General features: G+C 41.8%; 1 protein-coding gene across 3 annotated transcripts in view; it reads right to left on the reverse strand.

The window, feature by feature from the left end:
- The window catches only part of SEC24D (SEC24 homolog D, COPII component), a 116486-nt gene that overhangs the window by 84778 nt on the left and 13326 nt on the right, over nucleotides 1–18382 (reverse strand). For all 3 annotated transcript variants that reach the window (XM_078148706.1, XM_021008281.2, XM_021008282.2), the window contains exons 3-5: nucleotides 17579–17708; nucleotides 7560–7717; nucleotides 2813–3088 (exon numbers count right to left, since the gene is read on the reverse strand). In XM_078148706.1, coding sequence (XP_078004832.1) covers nucleotides 2813–3088; nucleotides 7560–7717; nucleotides 17579–17708 — 564 coding nt within the window. The remainder of the gene's footprint in view (nucleotides 1–2812; nucleotides 3089–7559; nucleotides 7718–17578; nucleotides 17709–18382) is intronic.

The following is an 18382-nucleotide window of genomic DNA, read 5'->3' on the forward strand; positions in this document are numbered from 1 at the left end:
CAGTCAAGAAGCTCAAATCCAGTCTCAGAATTTACTGTGTGACCCTGGGCAAGTCACTTCACTCTGTTTGGCTCAGTTTCCTTATCTGTAAAAATGAGCTGGGAAGGAAATGGCAAACCACTCTAGTATCTTCATTAAGAAAACCCCAAACAGGATCATGAAGAGTCAGACACAACTGAATGACTCAACAACAATATTTAATCACAGAGATAATGTGTGGATGCCTCAAGGAAGTTCGCTTTCTCAGAAACACCAACATCTGTCCTTGAGAGAAAGATAACCATCCCAAGGCCTCCGGTGACCATGAGGCGTCCTGATCTAGAATAAGTGAAATTTGTTGCTGATTTGACATTGATCTCTTTCTTGGTAAGAACATCTAGTTACTTTAGGATTATGGAAGCTCAAGCTGCAGAGCTGCACAAGTCCTCAGAGGTCACCTAGTCCAAACCCCTCATTTCACAGATAGGAAACTGAGGCCCAAGGAAGGTGAATGAAATGCCTGAGATCACTCATACCAGCAGTAAGTGATGGGGGCAGGACTTGAATTCAGGTCTCTGGCTCTAAATCCAGCATTCTTTTCAACACACTAGGCTGCGTCTGTAAAACTAATGATGGTGAGGCCAAATCAAAATGAATGTTCAATAAAATGAATTCTTAATTGAAAATAATGGAATGTGGGCCAAGTGCACTGAATACTGTTCTGATGAAGTTCAAAAGCAGAAAGACGGACATATCTCTGGGAATGTCCAACTGAGAAAACAGGGGAGAGGCCTCCCTTGGCATCAGGACTTTAGTAAAGGGGCATTTTCCAAGAGACAACTAGAGGGAGAATGTGGCTAAAACACGTGCTAAACAGAAATGTCAATTTTCAGCTGTTAAAAAAAATGATCGCTGAAAAAAGATCAACTTTAATATTTACATTTGTTTCCAGCAGAGGAGAAAAAAAATTACATTTTTACAAGAAGCTGAAAATTGTGTCAAGGTTCACCTTGCAGAAGAAAATCAAAGAAAAATGTGACATTCTGCTTCTCTCTCAAATGGAAGAGTCAGTGGCCCCTTTTCCTTGCTCATTAGGATAGGGGCAGGCAGCTAAGTGCCTCTGTAGTGGATAGGGCCTCAGACACAGAGTCAAGAAGACCTGAGTTCAAATCTTACCCACTCTGTGACACTGGCCAAATTACTTAACTGCTGGCTGCCTCAGTTTCCTCATTTGTAAAATGGAGCTAATAATAGCAGCTACCTCCCAGGGTTGTCGTAAGGATCAAAGGAGATAAATGTTCAAAAACCCTGCAAAAAAAGTCCTATAAAAAGTTCTGGCAATTATTGTGGAATGAACACTGGTTCTGGCCTCAATGGATGTGGGTTCAAATCCCACCTCTGACACTTACTAGCTGTGTGATGCTGGGTAAGAAATCTTACTTTCTGTAACCTCAGTGGCCTCATCTGTAAAACGAGGGGGTGGGATTCAATGACCTCTGAGGCCCTTTGCAGCTAGGACTCCGAGTCCATATTGCTTCCAGCTCTAAGTCTATGGTCCTGTAACAACAGCCACGGTTACCACAAATTGGCCTTGCAAAAGTCTCATGAGAGGGTTCTCTTTGAATGGCCTTGCTGAATGCCTGGAGACAGGCAGGAGACAGGCATGTATCATGTCTCTCTTTCAGCTGTGTATGGGGAGAATATATGTAGTTATCTCCTGACTTAAACCTCTTCACAAATATTGCAACCGGTCCAGAGCAACAGCCCAGCTCCAAAGACCAAAGAGAAATTATAGGATGGAAGGTCATTTGGCCTGTTTTTCTTATGAAAGAAACCTCAGCTTCAAAGTTCTGGAGATATAAGATGGAGCCAACACAAAGCTTTCTTCTCCATATAATCAACTGCCCCTTTCACATATGGGCATTCTGGCTGCTGAGAGGGACAGAAACAGAGGCTACGCATAAGGAAAACTGGTCAAATCAGCTTGAGAAGAAACAGAGGCCATCAGATAAAATGTTGAGGAGAAACACCGACTGTTGTTAGGCTTGCCCCTCAGAGAAAGGTCCCCGGGGTGGGGCGAGCAAGAGCACTGATGCAGGTAATGGCAGCAGCAGGGCATTGCAGAACATCAGCTCATTTGCATGTCATTGCTTTCAGAGGTTTAAAAGGCTCTAACTGGGAAAGAGTCAATGAAACAACTGTTTGTGGACTACGGGAAAATGATATAACTGGCATGTTCAAACCTAAGAGATGCTAGGAATGAGGACTGGACCTGGATGTCATTGCTAGAGGGAACTTTCAGGTGTGGAAAGTCACTCTGCCATCTTCTCTGAAACTGAGGGTCTTGGAGAGCACCGTGAGGTGAAATGATCAGCCCAGAGTTGCGCAGCCAACATGTACCTCAGGTGAGTCTTGAACCCCAGGCTCCCTGGCATCAAGGTCAGCTCTGGGCTCACTACTCTACACTCTCATGAAGTAAAGGCTGTGATTTTTCCTGCTTTTGCTTTCTAATGAATAAATGCTATGATTATGCCTGCTTTTCCTTTATCGTTTAGTAAATGATTTATTTTTAAGAGTTAATGGCATCATAATGGTTTGGCCATGCATATGAGAGGACGCCTCCATCCTCCCCCTGTCTTGCACCTTTGATCCCTCCAGAGCTGGGGAGGATGGTCCATGGGTGTGGAACATAGAATATAATTCCAGCCCTGTGCTCATGGACTCTGCTGCCTCCGTGGGTGGGCCATGACCGTGACCAGTCGTATTAGCGGAGCCAGAGGGCCCTTGGCTTCCTCCTCAGTATTGCCCTCAAAGGAAACAACCCCATTCTTACCTTGCTGAGGAGGATATCCAGGGCCTGGAGGTTGTCCTGGAAGAGGCAGAGATGGAAAACTGGCAGCAGGAGGGCCGGATCCAGGGAGTCCATCCTGCCTGCCTGCTGGTGGCAATGAGGGTGTGGCGCCGAGACCATTGTGCGTGCTCGGCAGGGGTGCGAGCATCTGGGGGCCCGGCTGCAGAATGGACGGCTGGGCCAGCTGTGGAGGCCCTTGGAAAGATGCTGCCAAGGGCGGGGCCAGGATGCCCGGGGAGCCCGAAGCCATGCCAGGACCTGTGCAAAGGCAGCAGGAAGAATGTGACTGAGAAGGGAAAGCAGCCTCCAGAAGACTGAATCAACTTTGCCCAAATGCCTGACTTCTCCAGTCACACAGCAGAAAGGCCCAAGCCCTTGTGAGCCTTTTGCGCTCGTGATGAGCTGAAGGCCTATACTGTACAAAGTGGCCCTCCCTCTGGGATGTCTCCAGAACAAGGACTCCAGAACCCTGTGAGCTTCAGGAGGAAGCTGGGAGGAGAAACTGTGTCTTCTACAGTAGCCCAGGTGAAGTGGGCATGACCGAGCTGTGTTTCCTTCAAAACCTGAAAAGGACCGTTCATAGCGCGGTCAAATAATGTGCTTTTGTCGGGATCTGGGGGGCCAGAAGTGAGTTAGCCCCCACACTCCCATGTTATGAAGCCACCCGCAGGAACAGAAAGGCAGCGGGAGAACAAGGAATAGTGAAGAGCCAGAGGAAGTGGGTTCCTGACTGGGCCATGAAATGTGATGTTAGCCACATCATTTACCTGCCCTGGGACTCAGTTTCCTCTTTTGTAAATTAAAGTAGGCAGCCCCTGAGGCCCCTTCCAGTTCTAATCCTATGAAACTATTTATTCTGTACCATAATAAAAAATCCAGTTACATTCAACTGTCAGGTATTAATAAACTAATTTAGTCTCCCTTCCCCTCACAGCCTTACAAAGAGTACAATGCAAACAATCCTCTTTGTTTCTGAAATGCTCTTCTAACTCTTAACCTATGATCTCTGTTCATTTCTGCACAGCTGCTACTGTCACCTCCAGTTCCTCCCCTTCACCCGAGATGCAAAGTGGTTCACTGGGGCATCAGGTGGGAAGAAGGACACACAAGTTCTGAGTCATAAATGACTGTGAAGTCTATATCAGGGCCAACCAGGAAAGGAAGTTATTTTGTGTCTCCTCTAGATTAGCATACTCCAAGGGGTTTACTGACTGAATGACTTTCTACCAACAATTTGATCCCCTTTCAGTAACAGCAAGACTTTGGCATGTCTGTCATTGAATTTCATGAGTCAGATACTAAAAAAATTCGGTACAATCTAAAATTATCTCGTGAGCAAATATATTTCAAAAGTTGTGACAAATCATTTGGTTTTTCCCTAGCAAACTAGAAGATACCAAAAAACAAGAGGTACCCATGCAATTCAGTTCAATTCAGTGAGTAGTTATAAAGTACCTAGTATGTGCTAGGAGCTGTCCTAGGTGCTGGGACAAAAATGCAAAATGATGAATAGTCACTGCCTTTATGGATTTGGGAGAAGGGATAGATATAACATGTACACAGATTTAGTAAATACAATATAATTTGGAGAAAGAACACTAACAACTAGGGAGATAAGGAAAGGCTTCCCATGGATGGCACCTGAGATGAGCCTTGAATATAGTTAGGAAGAAATATAAGCAGAGGATAAAACAGAGATCAGGAAGACCCAAGTTCAAATCTTGCCCCAGATACTTACTAGCTACGTGACTCTGGGCAAGTCATTTAACCACTATCTGCCTCAGTTTCCAAACCAAATGGAGATAATAGATAATAATAGTACCTTTCTCCTAGGGTTGTTGATTGTTTTAGAATTATAAATGCTAGTTATTATTACTATTGTTATTGGAAGTGAGGAAGTGCATTTAAGTAATTGAACATATACATACAGCCTGAGCAAAGGACTGTAGCTAGTAGTTCAATTTCTCTGAAACCCAGAGAAGGTGAAGGGGGCCTAAGGTGCAAAGGTCTGGAAAGGTAGGCTGGAGCCAGAACAGGATGGGATTTAAATTCTAAGCCGAGGACTGTGTATTTTCTCCCATAGGCAAGAGGGAGGCATTGGAGATTTTTCAGCAGGAGTGTGCCATGATCAGATCTGTGCTTTAGGAATATCGATTTGTTAGTTGTGGATAGATTGGAGAAGAAAGAGCCTGGAAGCCAGTAAAAAGACCAATCAGGAGACTATCAGAATAGGCCAGGTTAGAGGTGACAGAGGTCCAAACCGGAATGGAAACTGTCTGAGCAGAGCTAAGGGCATGGAACTGAAAGAGGTAGCAAATGAACTGATGCTTACTGAAGCGAGCAGAACCAGGAGAACATGTATGCAGTAACAGCAACATGTGTGATGATCAACTATGATGGACTTAGCTCTTCTCAGCAATACAATGATCCAAGACAATTTCAAGGGACTCGTGATGGAAAATGCTATCCACATCCAGAGAAAGAACTATGGAGTCTGAATGCACTAAAGCTACCATTTTCACTTTACTATTTTTCGTGTGTGTTTTTTCCCTCTTGATCTGTTTCTTCTTTCATAACATACGGAAATGTGTTTTACATGATTGCACATGTATAACCTATATTAAATTGCTTGCTGTTTTAGGAATGGGGGAGAGGAGGGAAGGAGAAAAATTTGGAATTGAAAATCTTACAGAAATGAATGTTGAAAACTATCTTTACATGTAATTGGAAAAATAAGATACTATTAAGTAAAGAAAAAAGGGGGAAAAAAAAGAAAGATGCTATAGAGATAGAATTGACAAGATTTGGCAAATGTTTATGTGAGTTTAGGAAGAGGGAAGAGTCCTGGATGACCTTGAAGCTATGGAACCTAGAATGATGGTGCATGTTTGGATGGAGCCCAGGGAAACTTGGTTTTGTTTCAGTTTTGCTCAGGTCAAGGTGCCAACGGCAAAACTAAATAGAGATGTCCAGCAGGTAGCTGGTGATGTGGGCTGGAAGGCAAGAGAGAGATGAAGGATAGCTATGTATCACATTTGTCACCTGTGGAGAAATGGTAACTGGACTCATGAGGGTTGATGAGATCACCAAGATATGGAAAAAAAAGAGAAGTCCTGAGACCGAAGTAGGGTTGGGATAGGAATATGTGAGGAATACTGATGCTGTTACTTGGTACTGAATTCTATTGACAAATTTATTGGGGACTAATTTTTAGTTTTGTTCTTATATAAAAAGAGGGGAAAAGATAAGGGACAGAATCAATTCTTTACTCAGAAAAAAACCCCTCATTATTATTATTATTATTTTTTTGTTTTTAGGCAATTGGGGTTAAGTGACTTGCCCAGGGTCACACAGCTAGTAAGTGTCATGTGTTTGGTCTGAGGCCAGATTTGAACTCAGGTCCTCCTGACTTCAGGGCCGGTGCTCTATCCACTGTGCCACCTAGCTGCCCCTCATTATTTTCAATGTTGGAAATTGAATCAATGTGGATAAGATAGCAGTGGGGCAATCTTTTTAGATGAAAATACTCCAAGTAAACTGTTAATCCACTTTAGGAATGAAGTATACAATATATTATGCTTGGAGAGCTAGTGGCCTAACAAAGGTGATACTATTTAGTGCAGGACCCAATCCCTCCTAAATATTGGAAAGGACCATATTCCCAGTCACTTTGGATGCAGTTCTAAGACGAGCTAATCACAAGCTCTAGAGATAGAAGAAACACTTAGAGGCTACCTAGTCTAACACTCTCATTTTACAGATGAGGAAACAGACCCAGAGAGAGGAAGTATCTTGCCTAAAGTCATATGTAAGTGGAAAATCCAGATTTGAACCCAGATCCAGTATTTGTACTCCTAAACCACGATACCCCCCCTCATATTTCCAGAAGACCTCAGTGAAAATCCTGCCTATTAATTAGGTCTTCTAGCCCTCTCCCATTAGCACCTTGGCCTTGACTAATAACACTCCCCAGGTCGTCCGAGGGGCAAGAAATGGAAGGACATCTCCCCTTATCATCATAAGACTTTTAACTGAAACAAACCAGGCTGATTTGGGAATTGTTGAGCTTGGGAATGTGGGAACTGGGAGGGCCATCCATGAGCAAGACATCTTACCTTTCTGGGTTTCATTTTTTCCATTTAATAGGTCACTATGTCAGGTTAAAGTCCCTTCCATCTTGAAAATGAGATATTCCTATGGTATCGTTACATATAATAAATGGCTTTTTCCCCTTGTCTACTCTACTTTGCATATAAGTCAATCAATCAATAGGTATTTATTAAACACCTACTATATGTCAAGTAGTGGGACCATACAAAGACAAAAATCAAGTAGACCTTGACCTCAAGGGAGTTACATTTTTAACAAATAGAGTTAAAATTCATTGTGGAAAATAATACCCAACACTCTTACATTCCTTATTTTAGGAACACATAAGAGGCAGTGTGGCATGCCGGATAGAGGTTGGACTTGGGGAAAGGAGGACCGGGGTTCAGATCCTGCCTCGGACACTCCTCCGCTGTGTCAACCTGAACAAGTTCCTTCACTTCTCTGAGCCTCAATTTCCCCATCTGTGACATGCAGATGCTGGATTCAGCGGTCCCCAAGGCTCTTTCTGGCTCTGGCTCTATGATCCTATGATAGAGTAGCATCCAGCAGCTGTTGCCCTCGCTCATGAAACATAACGAAATACACAAAGGAGCACCGGAAAGGAGGAATTCCCCATTACCATAATCGTGGATTTGCATGGCGCCGAGCTGATGGCCCAGCTGGGCTGCGGCAGACGCGGACCCGGGACTGGGATAGGATGCTGGTGGCAGATGAGAAGGTGGTGGGTAGGGAGGGGCAGCACTGTTGGCATTGTTGACAGGTGGAGGGCCTGGAAACCTGAGAAGAGAGAAGACTTGAGGTTAGACGATAACAGAAAGGATTTCCCAAACTCGCCGTCTGGAAGAATGGGAGGGTTCTTTGAAGTCGAGATGCCACTGGCAACATCTTGAAAAGAATACTACTGTATCTGGAATGAGAAGATGGAGGGGGGAATCCCAGCTCTGCTTCTCATCGTTGTCACTGGTCCTTTGTTTTCAAAGAGTACCGATGACATTACGGGGCGATATTTTGACTTGTGCGTGAATTGATTTAAGCAAGGCAGAGTTGCTTTACTGTCTGTGTGGCCGTCATTTCTCCGGGCCTCGGCTTTGTCATCTGACTGTTTCAGCTCAAAATATATTGCGCAATGACCTCAAATTAAACATGTCCAAAAGTGACCTCATCCACTTTCCCTGGGACCTCGTCTTAACTTCTTTATTTCTGCCGATGGCACCGCCATGCTCCAGTCACCCAAGCTTGACTGGATAGCGTCATTCTGAAATCACCCCTTTTCTCTCTCTCTTCTTCCCTTCCTCTCCAAATTCCATCTGAAACCACAATCTGCTTCTGATGCATCTCTCACATCTGTCCTCACGCTCGGCTGCTCTGGGTCAGGCCCTCATCATCTTTTCCTGGTTTATCAGAATAGCTGCCTACCCAGTTTGCTGTCCAAATCACCTTCTTAAGACACATCTTGACCTGACCTGGCACTTCCTTGCAAAACAAAACAAAAAACCAAACCCTAAGACTTCAGGGGCTTTCTAAGGATCACAGGACCACAGATGTATATAGAGATAGAAGGGACCTTAGAAATCATCAAGCCTGACCCCCTCCTTTTTACAAATGAGAAAATTGAGGTCAAGAGAGCTTAACTAACTTACCCAAGATCACACTGGTAGTAAGTGATAGATCTAGGATTTGAACCTAGGTCCTCTGACCCCAAACCAGCTTGCATTCTATTATGCCATGGGGATTAAAATGCCAATGCCTTGTACTCAAGGCCCCGAAGAATCTTGTTCCCACCAACCTTCCCAGGTTGACTCTCATCTTTTCCATTTTCTCTAAGCTCCTTAGTTCCATCAAGCTAACTGCTTCTGAGCAGACAATGAAAATGCCAATTCATCTGAGCAGTAAAGCTCTGCCCTAAGAAACTAGAGGATATGTGGAGAAAAGAGTGGGAGCTCAGTCCCAGGCCAGGGCTGTGTAAGGAAGCAGAGACTGGCCTTAAGCAATTATCCAGCCAGGGGAAGGACATCAGGTGTGGCTACCCCTTTTAGGCCTGCAGCAGGGCCGGGCATCCAGATTAAGTGGGGAGGACCAGGCCCCAGTATAGCTTCATCTCACCCCAAGTAAGAGAAAGTTATGAGACAAAGGGCATAGCCACCCCTTCCAAAAAAGCAGGAGGGGGCAGGGCCTTGTCCTGGTACAATCCCTATCTGGAAACTGAGGTTGAAGAGATGAGTAAAAGGGAAAAAAACCTAATGCAATGAAGAAATACCATGGATTAAAAGAATTCCAAGTTAATACCCCAGATGAAGAAATTAAGATCACAATAAGAATGAGTAGAGCCTTGGAAAAAAGAATGAATTGGACACAAGGACTCCAAGAATGGGTGGAAAAGAAGTCTGAAACAAGAGATAAAGAATGAAATTAGAATATTTGGAAAGAGGATGGTTTAAAACCAAAGGTGGAAATCCTTAGGCAAGTAGTGGCTATACCCTTCCAAGCAGAATAGAATAAACAACTCAATGATTCAATGAACAACAAGAATATTAGCACAAAGCCAAAAGAATAAAAAATTAGAAAACCATGTGAAGTATATACTATCCAGAGCAATTGACCTGGAAAATCAGATAAAGAAAGAGAATTTAAGAATTACTGGACTCCATGAAAACAATGACCATAGAAACCCCTCCCCCCATATATTATATTTCATATAGTCATAAAAGAAAACTACTCAGCACCATCCTTACCAGAGGGCAAAGTAAAAAGAGAAAGAATCCATCAATCACTTCCTGAAAGAAACCCCAAATTGAATATACCCAGAAATGTGATAGCCCAAATCCAGATATTCCAGGTCAGAGAAAACATACTATAAGCACATCAGCAAAAAGAGATCAAATATCAAGGAGCCATCTTCAGTACACACCAAGATATGCAGCAGATACTATATAGAAAAGGAAAGCTTGGAATACTATGTGACAAAAGGCAAGACAAAGGCTTTTATCAAGTATAACAAGCTAAAAAACTGAGTATAATACTGAGGCAGGGTTGAGGGAGGAAAGAGAGGAATGAACTTGTATAGAATAAACAGATTTCAAGCATTCCTGTTACAAAAAAACAGATGGGGTAGAATTTCTGAAATGCAATCACAGGAAATTAGAAAGACCTAGATAGACAAATACATTTGAAGGGGTTAAATGATGATCACAGGTTTACATCCTATTAGAAGGAGAAGAAACCACTGTTTCTTCAGAATTTGACTGTCATCAAGGGCCATGGAGGGAATATGGAAAACCAAAGGCCCTGGGTCTGGTGTTTTTCCTGTTCCTTTTCTTTTAGGTGAGTAAAAAAAGAGACAAAATGAGGAGGAAGAGGTAGGAGCTTGATATTTCTCTTCACTGGGTACATCTAGAAAGAGCATGCATACGTGGAAGCTGGGGTGGGGAGATAAGGAATCCCATAAACTCCCCTTATATGGAATGGAAGATGAAGTTGAACACAGACACAGACATAGATACACACACACACACACACACACACACACACACAGTGTTTGATATAGGAATACACTGAAGTCAGTTGGGAACAGGCAGGGATGGGCAAAGAGAAGGGAAAGAAGGAGGGTAGATTTAGGAAAAGAATAATTAGAAGGAGCAGGTCCCCATCGCCTCACAACTAGACGATTATAATTGGTCCCTGTCTCAAGTCTCTCCCAGCAGCTGACGTCATAGTGCACAGAGCACTAAGCCTAGAGTTAGGAAGATCTGAGTTCAAATTTGACCTCATATACTTACTAGCTCTGTGACCTTGGGTAAACCTCTGTCTGCCTCAGCTTCTTCAATTGTAAAATGTGGATAATAACAACACCCGCCATGCAGGATTGTAAAGAAGATCAAAGGAGGTAATGTTTGTTTAAAATTAAAAGTGCTAGATGGTGCAGTGGATAGAGCACTGGCCCTGAAGTCAGGAGAACCTGCGTTCAAATCTGGCCTCAGACCAAACACTCCATACTTACTAGCTGTGTGATCCTGGGCAAGTCACTTAACCTCATTGCCTCACCAAAAAAAAAAATTCTTAAGGTAGGATCTGACACATAGTAGGTGTTATATAAATACTTATTCCTTTATGCCTCTTTCTTTCACTTTCCTGTCCAATTGGTCTCCCTAAAGTATGTCTGACCATTGTCAATACATGCTAGTGGCTCCCTGTTGGCTCTAGGATCAAATATACAGCTTCTGTTTGGCATTCCAAACCCTTCCTGACCTGGTCCCTCTCCCCTCTTGTTGAGACTTTTTACACCTTCCACCCTCCTCCCCTCGTTCCCATGCAGTGACACTGGCTTTACTGTTCTTCCAGCTCCCAATTCTGAGTGTTTGCGCTGGATGTTCCCCATGGCCAGAATTCTCTCTCTCCTCAAATCCACCTCCTAGTGTTCTTGGCTTTCTTCAAGTCTCAGCTCGAGTTCCATCTTCTACAGAAAGCCTTTCCCTTTTCTCCTTAATCTTACTGCCTTTTCCTTGTGACTGCCTCCAATTTACCCGGCCTCTTTTGTGTTTGTACCTCATTGTTTGCATGTTGTTTCCCCCTTTAGATATCAGATTGTGAACTCTTTGAGGGCAGAGACTTTCATTTACCTTTCTTTGTAGCCCTGGCACTTAGCACAGTACCTGGCACTGAATAAGTACTAGCTGACTGACTTGACAACTGGAAGAAAATTCACCTATGGAGGGCTGATTATATAGGATAGAAACAGAATATTAATAGCTAGCACTGATATAGGGCTTTAAGGTTTACAAAGTTTCGGACGTTTGCAAAATGCATCATTTGATCCTTATAACAACCTTGTGAGGTAGGTGTTATTACAGATGGGGAAACTGAGGCTGAATGGTTAAGTGACTTGCCCAGTTAAGGAAGTGTCTGAGACCACATCTGAACTCAGGTCTTTCTGGTTCCAGGTTCAGCACTCTCCCCACTAGCTGCCACCTAGTTGCCCCCAAGAAAAGAGGACAGAGGAGCAGTATAAGATAACTAACTATAATAACAGGTTACTATAGCTGATCCCATTCCCTTTCCTTCCTCACCTTTTTTTTCCAGTGGAGGAGGAATGGGAAGGACCCTGGAGAGAAAACACTAGGATGTAATGAAGGAAAAACAGCTAACAATAATAACCATGAATTTAAGTGGAGTGGGTTTTTGTGTAAAACAGGAGAGGGCAGCAGCATGGATTAGAAAGCAGAAACTAACCACAGGCTGTTTACAAGAAACACATTTGAAATACAAAGATTCATACAGAATTAAAATGATAATTGGTTGGAGCAAAATCTTTTATGTCTTGGATCAATCTCAAAGAGCAGGGGTAGCAATAATGATCTCAGGCAAAATAACAATAAAAATGCCCATGGTTAAATGAAATAAGCAAGAGAACTATCTTATACTTAAGGGTACCATAGATAATGAAATGCTATTACTGTTAATTATGTATACATTGAATGGCATAGTACCTAAGTGCTTCTGGGAAAAGCTAACTGAACTAGGAGAAGTACACAGTAAAACAATAATCATTGGGAAATTCAATATACCCTGTTAAAACCTAGACAAATCTAGCAAAAAGATAAAAAAGAAATTAAGAACCTAGATAGAATTTTAGAAAAGTTACACATGATAAGCCTCTGGTAATTACTGAATGGGAATCATAAGAAAAACACATAGTACTCAATGTTATATGGTACCTCTACAAAAACTAATGTCGTGTTAAGGCAAAAAAAAAAAACTGATAAAAGCATGAAACACATTCTTTACTGACCATAACACAATAAAATTATAACCAATGTGGGGAATTTTAAGAAAGGAATAAGAAATACATAGAGACTAAATAATATAATACTAAAGGATGAGTGGTTAAAGAATGGTTCACAGAAACAAATAATTTTATCAAATAAAATGACAATAAGATAATGTAACAAAACTGTTCTGATACAGCCATAACAATCCCAAGGGAACAATTATATCTCTAGATAGTTTAATCAATAAAAGAGAGAAAGTAGAGATCAACGATGATGAAAGCAGAGATAAAATTGAAAAACAAAAACCACTGTGTTAACAAACACATTGGGGGCTTTTTAAAAAGGCAGGCTATTAATTAGTTTGTTTTTAAAAAAAACAAAGAATATTAAATTACCAAAATAAAAAATGAAAAATGGGTATTTGTAACAGAAGAAGAAATTGTTAGAAAACTACTTTGCTCAATTAAATGCCAACAAAATTGATAACTTAATGGAAATATATATATTTAATTAATAAAAATAAAAATAGATTAACAGGGAAAAAATTTAAACAGCCTAACCTAAAAAAAAAAAAAGAAATTGAACAAACCATAAGTGAACTTCCAAAGGAAAAGCCTCATTTCCACATGAATTTAAAAGTGAATTCTATCATATATTCAGAGAATGAATACCTTTAATATTACATAAATTATTGCCAAAATGAGAAAGAAAGCAGCCTGTTAAACTTCTGTGAGAAGATATTTCTGATAAAAAAGATAAAAAGTGCTTAGCACAATATCTGGCACACAGTAAGTGCTATATAAATATTTATTTCTTTTTCCTTCCCCCTTCCATGAGACAAATATCATGCTGATACCCAGACCAGAGAGAGATAAAACAGAGAAAGAAGCCTAAAACTTTTATTTCTAATAAAATTGCTGGGAAAAAATGTAGATAAAACATTATCAAAAGGGTCTATAGCAATGTATTTGAAATATTCTTTACTATGACTAGTGTGAATTTATACTAGGAACACAGGTTTGGTTATGAAAACCATAGGCACAATAGGCCACATCAATAACGAAAATATTAAAAGCCACATGATTATCAATAGATGCTAGAAAGACTTTTGACAAAATGCAACAAATGGAACAAAGGGTCAAGAAAATAAAGAAAAAAGGAAAATAAAGGAAAATAAAAGGAAAAATAAAGAAAATAAAGAAAAAAGATGATAAGAAAGGGGCTGTGTCAGTGTGACATAATAAACACAATCACAACTCTTTGGCAATGATCTAAAAATAGAAAAGTTGATCAATGGCCCAGAACAGGTAAACAATGTCCAGGAACCAACCAAACACATAATTGTGCTTAGTAAACCCGAGGATACCGACTACTGTGGTGACAACTATCGGGAGAATTGGACAGTAACTGGACAGTAATCAGGTTCAGACCAACCTCTTACACCCAATAACAGGATAAACTACAAATGAATACAATACATTGCCTAAATATAAAAGGCCATAAAATTAGAGAAAGAAAAGGATTACTTTTCACAACTATAAACACTGGATAATTCCTAATTAAACAAGGGATAGAGGTGAAGATTAAAAGGATAATTTTATTACATAAAATTGAAGAGCTTTTGCATAAATAGAATCAATGCAACTAGAATTAGAAGAGAAGCATTTAATATTGGAAATGTCTTTCCAGTAAATATCTCTGGTAAAGATCTTATGTTCGAGATATCCAAGGAAATTGAAACAAATAGATACGAACAATTCCTCACGAATTCAAAAACTTAAAAAAAAAGGTCACAACAATGCACCTCTTTACCAATCTGCTGTGGACATGGAAACTGAGAAATAGCAAATGATAGAACTAGGGCAAGGAAAGCATGGAGTGTTTTCCAAGTTTTTACATTATAATCAGAAAAATTGATCACGAACTGGCCCATTAAGAAGACAAGTCATTCTATACACTACATTTAAAGACCATGATGCCATAAAAATGGGTGTGAAATAGTGACATCATGAATAAGAGACTGACACTGGTGTGTTAATATAACTGTCATAAAGGAGAATTTAAAGAAGGGTCAGCAGATCACCCAAGAAAGAAAGAGGATACTGATATAACACATAAAACTCTGAGATAGAGCCAAAGCGGGACTTAGGCAGAAATTTATAGTTATGTTAGCAGAAGAGAGATACAATAAAAGAACTGAGTTTGTAGCCGCTCCCAAATCTAACAGTTTAGCCAAAACAAAGCAACGAACTAACAGAAAACAGAAGAGAAATAACCAGGATCAGCACAACTGAAAATAGGAAATCAATGGACACAGAAATGAAACACAAGTGCTGTTTTTCCAGAAGACTAACTAAGAAAAAAAGGGGAGAGCAAACCCAAATCACCAGAATTAGAGAGGAGAAAGGAGAGATCACAATGAGGGCAAAGAAATCAAGAAAAAGATAGACAGAGTTACACACACACAGCTCTATGCCAAGAAATCTGAGAAGCTAACTGACACGGATGGTTATCCACCAAAGTGCTAACAATCAGAATGATCTGAGGCTAGGAAGGCAAGCTAAAGAAAATGAAAAAGAAACTTTATTGAACTGAGTGAAAGTGGAAGATCAAAGAAAGAAGAGGACAGTTTTGTTTGTTTGTTTGTGTGTGTGTGTGTGTGTGTGTGTGTAGATGGAGCAACAGTAAAAGAAGACAGAATAGGCTGAGCTACTCAATTCTTCTGTTATCTCAGCAAAGGCCAATCTTTGGAGAGAAAGGATTAGAGCCAAAACGGTCAATAGGGAGTACACATACATGATGATTAGGGAGATAGTGAGTGATCACCTCAGTGCCTTGGAAGAACTCAAGTAACCAGGACCAGACTGGCAACACCCCATAAAATGGCCAGAGCCAGCAAGTGTGTTTGCTGAACTGCGTCAGAGACATTTGAAGGATGGTGGAGAATCTGTGATGTGGAACAAGACTGAAGAAATGTAAGCGTTGTCCTGATTTTTGAAGAAAGGGAAGGCCTGCCAAATCTAGGCCTATGGCCTTGATTTTGATCCTTGGCCAAAGTATTGAATTTATTATCAAAGGGACAGGGAGTAAAACCATTAGAAAAAGAAAGTGATAACAAAAATCCGGGCAAGGTTTTGAAAACACATTGTTCCAGGGTTCTTTTTTGTTTGTTGGTTTTTTGGTTGCAAAGAGCTGGACACAAAGTAATGCTCTTGATTGGGGAATGGCTAAACTAATGGAGGTGCATGAATGTAATGGAGTATTAATGTGCTGTAAAAAATGACAAGTAAGATGAATATAGAGAAGTATGGAAGGGCTTGCAAAACTGATGAAAAATTAGGTGAGCAGAGTTAAGAAAACAATGTAGACAACTACAACAATGCAAATGGAAAGAACTGCAAAACAATGGCCAGTGAATGTTGGGAAATTACAAAGAACAAGCTTGGCCCCAAAGAAGTAAGCGCTATATAAATGTTAGCTACTGGCTATTTTCATTCATTCATCCATCCATCCACCCATCCATGCATCCATTTATTCATGCATACTCTGTGCAAAGCCTGTTTATTGGAATGCCCAGGCTGTAGCACATTACAACCCAAGAACTGTGCGGAAAACTCAGCACAAGGGATATCCTCAGAGAAATGTGCAACGACAAAGGGAAGAGGACCAGTCATCTAGGGGGACAAAGGGAAGGTCAAGAGAGAGCCCACATACTCCCATGGCAGCCCTGCAACATCAAGAGCACAAGAAGAAGGTCCCCAACACACAGGGAGAACCTTCTGCTAAGCATTTATGGGAGTACAAGAGGAAGAGTCATACAGGAGGAGAGGGCATGGAACTGTTGTGGTCTCCTCCACTGGAAGCAGAAGAGACGTTGATGAGATAGCAGATCCAAATGGACAAGAGACAGGGCTGTAACCAGGGATAAGAACTGAAAAAGGCCCCAGCCCCTGCCTTCAGTAAGCTTACGTTCTGTCAGGGGAATACTGCAGGAATAGAGGCCAGCGCAGTATGAGGGAGCGAATGGTGGCAGCATATGAGAGAACCAGATAAAGTGCTCTGGACATACTTTAGGAGAGAAGAGAAGATTTTCATCGGAGGGCTTGACTGGCAGTCATCCCAGGATTAGGGGACACCAGGAAGCCTTCCAGAAAGAGAAGGCCTAACGAAAGAGGCAGCCTGGCACTGCGTAAAGAGGGCTGCATTAGGAGTCACACGGCCTGGGTTCGAATTCCATCTCTGACGCTTACTCTGTATCCTCGGACAAATCTTCACCCCTCTGGGCTTCAGTTTTTTCATTTGTAAAATAGGAGGGTTGGATGGGATGGTGCTAAGGGGCCTTCTAGCTCTGAGTCTATGATCTGGGTGTTTTCTCATGATCCCGATAACAAGTGTTCTGGGACAGACCCATGGTAAATCAAAAGCTCGATGAATTCTATGACTTGAATCCTCTTCCTTACCCTTACGAAAATCCCAACTGGCCCATCTGAGGGATTTACCCATAGGTCCGTGCCACAGAGAAAGGTGTCAGTCCAGAGGGCAAATTTACAGCCCGGGGTATGCTGGAGCCAGCTCAAAACCACTCGAGAGAGCCAGTTATTATGTTTTCCATGTGAGCAATTACACCTCAGAAAACAGAAAACACTACAAACCATGGCTTGGTTTGTTACTTTGTTGATTGTCTAGACTTCAGAAAGTGATGGAGAAATGTCCATAATGAAGATTAAACTTAAAACTGTGTTGAGCATACTATTTTTCCCCCTGGAGAGCTGGTTGTTAAATATTTACCAACACACTGCATAAACACTCAAGTTATTTAGAAACAACTTTCTGATCAAATACCACCATGAAGAAATTGATTCTGGCTACTTACCTCTGCTGGGGATACCCTGAGATATTAGGACCATTCTGGCCAAATTGATGGGCCCCAGAATTGGGGGGTCCAGGAGGTAATGCCCCAACAGGTGCAGTTGGTCCCAAAGGCCCAGCTGGCTTCATTATGCCTGTAAAGCAACAAAGACTACAGGTAAATAAGTTTAGGGGTCTATGTTATTAATGGATTACAGCAGATGATGCAAAATCCTTAGGCCAAGAACACAGGCTGATAAAGGGAGAGAGGGGATAACCATCCATTCTAAGGTGCAAAGAGCTAGATGAGGGGGTAGCTAATGTCCTCTCCAGCTTGGAGCCATGTGATCCTGTCACTCTGTGCTGTAATTCTGGGCTTCAGCCGTGGCAGAGGGAGCCCTGCCTCAGTGAACGATACTGAAAGAGGATGAGAAATACTAAAAATAAAATAAAGAAAATGGGCAAGAACTAGAATATTCTCCATCCACTTAGTCCACAAGCCAGTCAAACTTTGTGCCTTGCACAGAATAAGCACTTTTCCTCCTTCCTTCCTTCCTTCCTCCCTCCTTCCCTCCCTCCCTTCCTTCCTTCCTTCCTCCCTTCCTTCTTTCCTTCCTCTCCTCCCTTCCTTTCCTTCCTTCTTCCTCCTCTTCCTTCCTTCCTTCCTTCCTTCCTTCCTTCCTTCCTTCCTTCCTTCCTCCCTCCCCCTTCCTTCCTTCCTCCCTTCCTTCCTTCCTCCTTCCTCCTTCCTTCCCTCCCTTCCTCCTTCCTTCCTTCTTTCCTTCCTCCCTCCCTTCCTTCCTTCCTTCTTCCTCCCTTCCTCCCTCCC

The sequence above is a fragment of the Phascolarctos cinereus genome, unplaced genomic scaffold, assembly GCF_003287225.1.
Source record: "Phascolarctos cinereus isolate Bilbo 61053 unplaced genomic scaffold, phaCin_HiC Scaffold_9;HRSCAF=440, whole genome shotgun sequence".
Classification (NCBI taxonomy): domain Eukaryota; kingdom Metazoa; phylum Chordata; class Mammalia; order Diprotodontia; family Phascolarctidae; genus Phascolarctos; species Phascolarctos cinereus.